General features: G+C 46.1%; 1 protein-coding gene across 23 annotated transcripts in view; it reads left to right on the top strand.

Moving 5' to 3' along the window:
- The first annotated feature begins 3,597 nt into the window (after positions 1 to 3,597).
- Positions 3,598 to 9,957, top strand: part of LOC118508926 — a 139,557-nt gene continuing 133,197 nt past the window's right edge. For 8 of the 23 annotated variants that reach the window (XM_036048816.1, XM_036048818.1, XM_036048815.1 and 5 more), the window contains exon 1: positions 3,611 to 4,544. In XM_036048816.1, the coding sequence (XP_035904709.1) occupies positions 4,542 to 4,544 (3 nt within the window). In that variant the 5' untranslated portion in view covers positions 3,611 to 4,541. Of the gene's footprint in view, positions 4,545 to 9,957 lie in introns of all 23 variants that reach the window. The other 15 variants (XM_036048809.1, XM_036048813.1, XM_036048823.1 and 12 more) reach the window with 8 other exon arrangements.

Raw genomic sequence — 9,957 nt, 5'->3', positions numbered from 1 at the left:
AACCAACAGATTTTTTTTAGTTCATTTTGAATTCGGTGAAACCCCTATTCAAGGACATTGTTCGATCATGCCATATCCAGGACGGAGCAGAAGTTTATCCCTAAGGTTCAAAATGATGTAAAACATACATTTATGCTTAAGACAGCCATAACCAAGGTTTCAACTCCCAACTCCGCAAGGCCGCTTGGGATAGAGTAGCAATATTCTTATATAATCCTTGTTGAAAGTAGGATACTAAAAAAAAAACAAAGAAATCATTTAAGCCACCTGCATTGTTTCATTTTTAATTAATGCCCTGCATAATAACATTAAGAGATTTTGGTAAAATCTTCAAAATGACTGTATCTCAAAGCTTTCTTCTATTTTCTATTATTCCTTTTTACCCAACAGATTATTTTTGTTGTTTACTACAAGCACAACCCTTCTATTTATTCTTTAAGTTAAGGGGTTAACTTAAGTTATTGTTACATAATAATACATTATGGCGGCCGGATGGTAGAGGCGATTGCGGCGCCCGTTTTCACATGACAGGACAGAAGATCAAATATCATCTGGGCCGTTTCTTCGTAGTGAGGATTGACTATTCAACTTTGCAGCATATCAATAAGTGCGCCAGAAATAGCAGGCATTACCTAAGCGGACATACAGCTAACAAGAGAGCGAGAGTATATGACATATGGAAGATATAATTTAGTTAATATGTAAAACTTACTAAATTACTCATTCTTCTACTATTTCTTCTTTGGTTCTGAAAATAAAATCTCCAACTGGCTTGATCTATCTTTTTGCTGTTTTTGGAATTAGTTTTACCTTACGTTTTACGGTCCGGTTGGGATTCGTTATTCAGACCCGTCGAATGAAGCCGTCTCAGTGATCGAAAAGCCCCTGTTTTAAAATAAATTTTAAACTACAGAACAGTGAGTTTTTCAAAAGAAAAAAAATGTAGTAAAAAAGAATACACCAAAGCTCAAAGAGCAGTATTACGACTTGATCAATAACTCACGACGAGCTTTTAGGTAGGTGAAGGACCGGCAGCATCTTTAAGGTCAAGCATGAAGATGAGGCAATAACGCATGCTTCGTACTGTGAGTATTTTGGTCATAAACATTTACACACGGATAAATATATCTGACAACGATAGCATATTGCACACCGTGTAAAAGTAAAATAATGTTCATAAAATGACACGGCAACCTCACAAACAACATAAGTTCAGTAGTGCCTATAATAAAAATATCCATGTCATACTGGGACTAATCAATTCCGTTCGTAAATGATTTATGGTCTGCAATCGACAGATACAATTGAATTACCGGCCCTTTAACACGGACCGGGTGCACAAGTGCAATACGTTACTTGCCGCTCTGTCGTTTGCTGCACTCGCTTGCAGCAGTTTCTGCACGTTTGCTTGCCGTTTGCAGCGTATCAGGTCGGCGTCCAGTATCAAGACACTGCTGATTGCTAAAATCCCTTTAGCTCAACAACATAATAGCGATCATAATAATGATGCACAAGACCGGTGGAATGTAGCAGCAAAGATAAGCAGGGAAATTAAAACAAAACAAAACTGACGCTGCGCAGGGCGGGAAAAAGAATGAACAAACGCTCGATGCACCCTCAGGGACGATGCGCTCCTGGGCGCGATGATAAGAATACGGAATCGCAAAGAAAGAACACGAAAGAAAGGTGCAAAAAAGCAAAAGTGTTCGATCGCTATCGCAACCAACCCAGACATTGAATTGTTCGCTGATTGCATTCGCATACACAATGTAGCCCCAGGAGGAGGAAGTCACGAAACACGCTCAAATGTTTGTGTTGCAACACAAAACAGCCCCACAACGCAGGACAAAGCCGGGTTTATTCTGTGCCTTTGAATCGTCCATTTCCTGCTGGTCGTCTTCGTTCAGACTTCCTCCAACTTTGCCGCGTATCGTTCGTCGTCGGCTTTATGCACCATGCACCTTACCAATGTCAAGGATGGTGCACACGCATATCGGTGTGTGTGTGTACGTGTGTGAGTATTTATGAACCTTAGATTTGAGTATTCGAAGAAAAGCCTCGAGCAAAATCACCCCGGACCCCGACGTTCATCAAAATGTTAAAGATGATGCCAAGAAGTTTGGAACGCTGGTTGGGCAAAGAAAGGAGACGAGCATGATGAAGCTTTGAAAAGCCATTATCAGACCACCGAAACCGACAATCGTTCCAAAAGCGCTCGGTCGGAAATTGTGGATTGTGTTGAAGTTTTGGCCTTCGAACTGTGGGCCGATGTTTGCCAACAAACAAACATTGCGCCGAAAGATGTCTGCTTTTTGTGTGTGAGTGTGTTTCGTTTCGGTACCTTCAAGCCTGACGAAGATATGATCGCATCGATTGCACGTTCGATCGAGACCTGTGCGTACGAAAGACTCGACTTTTGTGGTCCCTTTTACCTTCGCACCAGGCTGGCAGGTAGACGAGCAGGATCGGCTTCACACCCTTTTGGCAGATGAAGTGGTGCCTCAAGAAAAGGGGCGTTAAATCCCAATTCTTTTCCGGTCAATCCCAAGAGCCCTAACGCCTGTCGGCTTGTACTGCTGACAAATAATGCAATTGACCCTTTCCGGTGTATCGTGCGGTGCATGTTATGCGTTCGTCGCGTTATGCGGCGTTGATGTCTTTCCTTTGACGCGTCATTCGCCGGAACGGAGCATGCGGGTTTCCGATAGTTTGCAATGCAGTTCCAACCAGCGAACAGTCGAAAACGTTGAACGCCGGCAAAAGTGAGAAAAAAAGGCATGAACACCTCTGGCCCGTAACTCACTCTCTGGGGAACAGAAATGAACACTTTGCTGGTTTGCGTTGGCTGAGAGAGTCGGAGCTAGTGAAATTCACAACTCGAGGGAAAAACCGTCCTGCATTGAATCGCGTAGCATGATGTCATAGGTTGCACAGAAATGGAGCAGATTTTAATCATTTTAAACGAAAACCCTGTTATTCAAATCTCTCTTTTGAAGTAATACTTAGGGGACATTGTTGAATAGTTTGACTAGCAAAACTTGGTAGGCATTGTTGATCAATTGTTGAAGCAGTTTTCGTTTTGGAAATTCGTAAGAATTTTATTTCGTTAATACAATCGTTTAATCTCGAATAACGAGAGAAAAAGTGCAATTTGACTTTGCAACACCAATTTCACAACGGATGAAATCACGCACATCCTCCAGCTGGAAGCGGCATTCACAAAAAAAGTAGCAAACGAAAGATGATTGACCTTAAGATCGACCCACAACCGTGGCGCTGGTAAGCCGTTCACAACTCCCACTTGGAATAGGAACGATCGCGAGTCCGGCAACCGTTGGCCAGAGGTGTTCGTTCAAATCTCTCGCATACTCTCCGCATGCACAGGGCGGGAAAATTTTGCGTGAATATCGCCCCGACCAAGAGCGTGAGTGACTCGGCGGCCACACATATTCACGGTCAAACGGTAGGCGGCGTAGGTAACCGGATTCTCCTCGATCGATCGAAACCCGACGATCGGGGCCTACCTTTTGCTCACCATTTTCTCGTTCGCTCTTTGGCTCGGACGACTTTAAGCACACGCAACTAACGCAAACGATCGGGCACTCTCCCGCTAAACCGTCGTTCAAGAAACAAACTCCCACATTAAGATCGTCGATCGCCTCTTTGGGCTGCTGCCTCTCTCGTTCGAGCACGGCAGCTTTCGCAGCCGCTAACGAAGTCGTGGAGCACGAGAAATGGTCGGGATCAGTCTTGCCTGAGACTTGGAGTGAACTGGAAGTGTTTTCCCTCTAGTTTGTAGTGGAGCGGCCGTTCAGGAAAGCAAGGAAAAAAGGCAAAAAACAGCAGAGTCTTGGGAAGAGCAAGCACACCAAGTTGGCTAGTGTTGAAAGCTCCGTTGAGTGTGTGGCGTGGAATACGGGGAGCAACATAAGGCCGAAAGCAAACTACACAAAGTGCAAAGGTGTGCGCGAGATTTGATGCTGAATAGTAGCGCTACGGTCAAGCTGTGTACGGAAGGTTGGGCCCCAACGGAATCGTGCTGAAAGTGCGCTCGTGCAAGTGATTTTCAAGCCCCAGCAGTGGTGGTGGCTTTTGTGCGAAGTTTCGAATAATCTTTCAAACAGTGTATTGCATATTCGTACGAACGAAAGGAAACGATTTTCTTCCGAGTTCGTGAAAAGTGGTTACACGATACGCGCTCAAAACAGCAAGTGCGACAAGTAAGGTGCTCGAGTGTCAAAGTGGTGCCCTCAGTGTGTGAAGCTACAAAGCCAACAGGCAAGCAGATTGTTCAGCGTTTGCTCGCGAGCTCTTCGGTGCGGCCTTTGGAAAGTTGGAACTGCCGATCGCTGCCGAGCAAGCAAGGTTCGAACCGAGCCCGATTTTGCGGATAGTGTGCCGATTTGTGGATACAATATCGCCGTTGACTAAGCAACCGCGATAAATCGTTTCGTGACCAGGGGGGAGCAACGAATCAAACGAATCTTTCCGTTCCCTTCCCGGTTGCCTTCGTTGATGGCAACGAGCAGCCATGGTGAAAAATGGTAAGTAATCGCAAGCTGCGCACGGGGAAGAAAATCCGTCCGACGAACAATCGAATCGAAACGGCGAAAAGCAGAGCACAAAACTTCAAAAACTGGTGGCTCAATCGGTGGGTCGGCTCATCATCAGGCATCTTCGCGTGGCGGTGGTTTTAAAATGGCAGCCGACGCAACACGTTCGAAATATGGAAGATGAAGTGTATTGCCAAATGGTGCCAGTGATTGGTTCGGTGTACAGTGGTGGAATAACAAATTTATAACAGTTGTGCTACAGATGGGCGCAGCTGAAGTTTGAAAAATAGAATGGTCATTTAATCGGTTGAACTTAAAAATATATATTATATAATCTAGGCTAGAATTTCGGAGCAAATGTGTTGGTGCTTTTTTATTTTCTTCCATTTAAACAACTGATTATGCGAAAAAGTGTTTTTGGTTTTAAGGAACCATAAATAATTTTGATGGTAATAACATCTGTTTTTCGCTGCTATATCAGATTGTCGTGGGAACTCAACTTGAGTTTTTTTTATGAACAACAGATTTTTGCGACTGGCAATGCAAAATTTGCGCATCACTACACTCCAAAGCTTCTTGTCCAATTTTCTGCCTTCTGCTACAGATTTCATTCACTCACGAAAAGGCTGTGCTGCATTTCTTTGCGATTGTTTCACTCGTTCAGTGTGCCAAAGCCTCCAAACAGAGCAGCAGACCATTGGTAGTGCATTAATATTCAGCATTAGAAAGCATAAGAAACCATCCGCCTCATCGTCCGTAGTGGCGTGTAATTCCGAAAATTACGTTCAAACGCTAACCTACATAGACGTCGACGTTGAATGTTGGCCGTTTCACGAAAAAACAAACCAAAGCAGTAACAGCAGTACCAGGTGCGAGAGGAAGAGAAAAAAAAAATGACGATCACGAAAATATAAATTCCAACTCTCACTCATCACACTAGACCACGAACAATCTGCGAAGCGGGAGGACTTACAGCGGCTTGTATACTTTCTCCGTTACATCCGAGTGGGTTTTACGCTCAGATGTGCAGTGATGGTTTCTTACGTGCGGCACCAGGCAGCAACAAAGTGACCACCAGTGGTGGCTTCTCCTGCAAAGTGCCATCCAATGAGCAATATTGAACACTTGCAAGTTGACGCACAGACTCACACATGAAAAGCAAGACAACATCGATAGAGTAACGCTCACTATCTTAATTTGATCTTATGCTTGATTTCGATTCGAGCGACCGTTCCAAGCGCATCGTGATCGACATCTACTGATTCTCGCGCCCTCTGAGTGTCAATTTCGTGAGCAGCAGCAGTAGTAGGGGTATAAAAATATCCTTTCACGAAAAGGTTTCGCAGACTGACGCCCTTTTTGCGTTGCCAGTGTCGGTGGTAAATGTGGTGGCGGCAAATGTAGTGAACGTCAGTTGTCAATACACATCGGTAGCAACCATGAGGCTCGCTTGCGAACGAACGGTGACTATAGACGGCTGACGAATGGACAGATGGACAGCTATCAGTGATGTACTGACGTGACCGGTTGTGTCTGATCCGTGCCATTTTGCGCATTCCACCGTGCAGCACCTTCGGCTGAGACGAGATCCGAGAGCATCACCTTTCCAGGCGGGACATATCGGTGTTAAATGGGGCAGTCCCGGTTGTTGTCTCTGCATGTTCTCTGCGTGGACTGTGCCACCCGTTTCCGCAGCCAACCACCGATACTGGCTGCGGCCCGGACAGAGGGCGTAGAAAACAGAATGGCTGAGCAATTTTTGCCAGCATCATGGAACGTGCTGCAGACATTGGGTGCAATTCCTTCCGTCCGTTTGCGTTGGTGCGCGGTGCATAAGGTTCTAGCAAATTGGAAACATTGTAGTATGTGTCTGGCCCCCAGGGTCAGATAGATAGAGAATCCGAGCAAAAAGGCCACCAACAGTACATCGGCAATTATAAGGGTGTTATGTACATCTTTCTCGGTTCCTTTTCCGGCACAACTAAACCTTTCGCGTCCCGTCACGAATGGGGTTGCTTCTGCAGTGAGTGGAGACCTGTTGTCTCAACATTCATGAAAGTACATTTTTAATACCTCCGTGTCGCTTGCCGTACACCCCGATGATGTGTTGTCAATATCTGTAACAATTATGACAAGCGTCGTCGAGTCGCTCCTCGAGAGATGCAAAATAAAGATATCAATCTCCGTAGAGGCAAGTTCGCTCGCACTGGCTCGATTTAATGGCTTTTGCCTTTAGGAGACAAAGCCCTCCGGTTCGCATAAACTGACACGACATTCTTTGATACAAATTATCACCTCACAATCGAGCGATGGGTTGGTGCGGTTTCTCTGTTTTCATCCCTTGCAGCTCGGAAGAACCGAGCGCTGCTGGGTTAAGTGTAATCGTATCGCAATTAGTTCTTAAGTGCACGTCGGAAGCTTTTGGAAAGGTAGATCCTGCACAAAGAACAGAAGAAAAAAAAAACGCAAAGCAACTTCCTACTGTGTGCTGCTGCCACGTTTGGCTAATTCGTTATTCGCTAATTAAACTATCAACGTTTCAACTCCTGCCAACGACCTGACGGTGCACTTGGTGGTCGGTGTTGAATTTCAACCGTGTTTTGCACCAGAATAGGCAGCCCAGCAGCAGCCCAGAGAGCTCTAGCTGCAGAAGTTTTGTCGTGCAGCGCTGCAGTAATGACGCGGGCCAGGTGAGTCGCGCACTCGCTTGGTAGCGTCAATTATCTACAATTATCGGGTAGTGCTTTTTGTCTTCTTTTTCTATTAATTGTTTGCCCTACTAGATAGGATGCAGAAAATGGTCGGTCATTAACATTCCACGCGTGTGTTGGATTGTTAGTGGTCAAATTTTCTGATGTTATTCAGGACTTTTCGGACAAATCCCCAAGCGATGAAGCGAATAAATCATTGACGCCGTAGCTAATAAGCAACATAGCATGTAACATAATAATTCAAAAGGCATATTTCGGAAAACCCAGCAGGAACGAGCTGAGAACGAAACAATCTGGGCTGAAAATGATTTAAAGGTTGCGCTGCACCGTAACTTTCATCGGCTGGAGCCTCAAACATCCAAGGCCATAATTGATTTTTTTTTAACCACCAAAACCATCTCTCGAACGTGGCGCATTTCCCTCTCCAACGATGCCTTTTCCTGTTTCCAAAATTTAAGCGCGACCCAAAACCGGTTGCGAATTTGGCCGAGGACCAACGGAGCCAAGCTTCGAAAACAACGCGCAAACCAACACGGCGCAGCTGGAAATGTCAAAAGCAAAATTTGTGGAACAGGTCTCCTTTTTGAGAAGTTTCATCTGGCACGGAGTGCTGTGGGTTTCCGTGCGCTGGACAACCCACGGACGTGCTTGAAAACGGTTGGATTGCAAACATTCGACTGCAATCTAGATTCGTCCCCAAAGAAAAAAACAAACCGCTCCAACGCAAACAACTTCTCACACTAGCCACAACTATTGAACAAAAAGGAAACAATATGTTTAAACTGCATACACGAAAACAAAACAAGCAGAACGGCGCTTCACGAAACCTTCGAAAGTCAGCCAACCGGAGCGTAGCAGAAGTAAAGAAAGAAGAAAACCAACCACAACAAAAAATCTACTGAAACGGATTTAGCCAAAATGTCGCACACGGCTTACGGCAGCTGGTTTGCTTTAAATGTCATTGAAGTAGGCGTAACAGGTTAAGCGGTGGTTTTGCAAAAGGTGCGCTACGTGTGTCGCGATCGTACGGGCTGCGAAAAGTCGATCGATCGCGCACGGTACACCGAACGGCCTTGGATTGCGCCTGGGTACAGTTGTTTGTCGGAAACCGAACCGGAGCTTCGAAAAGAAGGCTTATGACGTGGCTACCGACATCGAAAAGCACTCCAAACAAAAAATGCGTAGGTCTATGAATTGCGCGGGTGTATGTACGTGTGTGTGTCGTGTAGGTGGTAGGAGGTCTTAAGATTGTCATACGTGTCCCGTGCGGCCTTCACCACCATTGACGGGTGTGATGCAGTGCTTCCTGCGGAAGCTCCAACGCTAATTGTTTCTTGCTGTGGTAAAATTACGCCCGAGCTCGCACGGGCCGCTGACCCGGCAGCAGGACTGATTGGAAAGCACGGAAGAACGCGGTCGCGAAACAGAAGAAAGAACAACATGAAGCTAACGTGAGCAGAAACCAGATTATCATACACACCACAGTGACATCACCGTCCGATCGACGTGGCTGTTTAGCGATCGTTTAGCGATCGATCGAGGAAGAATGGCGGCATGTCGCGAGCGGCTGCGGAGCGGGTTCAACAGAATCATTCCGAAAACCGGTTGACATCCTGAGTAGCGGGGCTTCTTCATTACGGCGGTTAGCACCCCGGACGACACAAAAGATGTCATCAGATTTGAATGCCGCCTAGGTGACGAACCTCCAGTTTTCATCCATCCGTAAAATCATACTGCATGCCGATGCGGGTTTGTATTTTTTTTTGTGCGGCAGTTCTGTTCTGTTCTGGGCCTATCGGGGAAACCGAAAAACAGCAGGAGTTTGTAGGAGCGCACGAGAAAATAGAAACATTCGCTGCAGGGCTGACGGAATGATAACAGGTCTCCATGACCACACACACGCCGGGGTCTGGGCGGTTTTCACAGTACGCCAGCGAAGGCAACCACCACCACGCATGTGTGGTTTAGCGGTTGCATTCGATACGACCTCTTCACTGAGCGTTGGTGTACTGTGTTTTTTTTTCTACCTCACAACGCAAAAAAGGAGAAGAACTACAACAAGACCTGCACGCTAGAGTGATAATCACCGAGCCTAGACTAATTTATTGCCGATTTAAAGATGCAGATTCTGACTAGTCACCGCGGGTACGGGTTTGCCCGTTTTCGCCTTTTAAAGGGTGAACGGTGAGCCCCCCTCTGGGCGTATGTAAATGGTTCTGATTGCAGTTACCCCCACCCCCTACCCCCCCACAGCACACCTCTATGGCTGTCGACCCTACGGGTTGCATGTTCTCAACCGATAATCGACTCGATCCAATCGATCGACCGATCGATCCGAAGGGGCATCGTCATTATCGTCAATTCAATACAACTTTTGATGCCTTCGGGGTGGAAAAAAAACATTCTCCGGCGCCTTGGCCATGATATCTCATACGCCGGGATCACAAACAACCACACATACACACATCAAGCAACCAACCGGTGTATCCTGCCCGTAAACTTGTTTCATCACTACCAGAGGTCAAATCCTTTACCCCCTAAGCACATTGAACGGGGCACAAAGAAAGCAGCAGAAATTCATGATTTTTCCCATCTGCGAACCGTACCGTAAGAATGTGTGAAGGATGTGTGGCATGCGGGTTGGTATGAATGGTTTTGGAGTGAATTTGAATATGCAGTGGGTAGAAGCAGCT

This window comes from Anopheles stephensi, chromosome 3 (assembly GCF_013141755.1).
Source record: "Anopheles stephensi strain Indian chromosome 3, UCI_ANSTEP_V1.0, whole genome shotgun sequence".
Classification (NCBI taxonomy): domain Eukaryota; kingdom Metazoa; phylum Arthropoda; class Insecta; order Diptera; family Culicidae; genus Anopheles; species Anopheles stephensi.
This window is presented reverse-complemented; position numbering and strand designations above follow the sequence as displayed.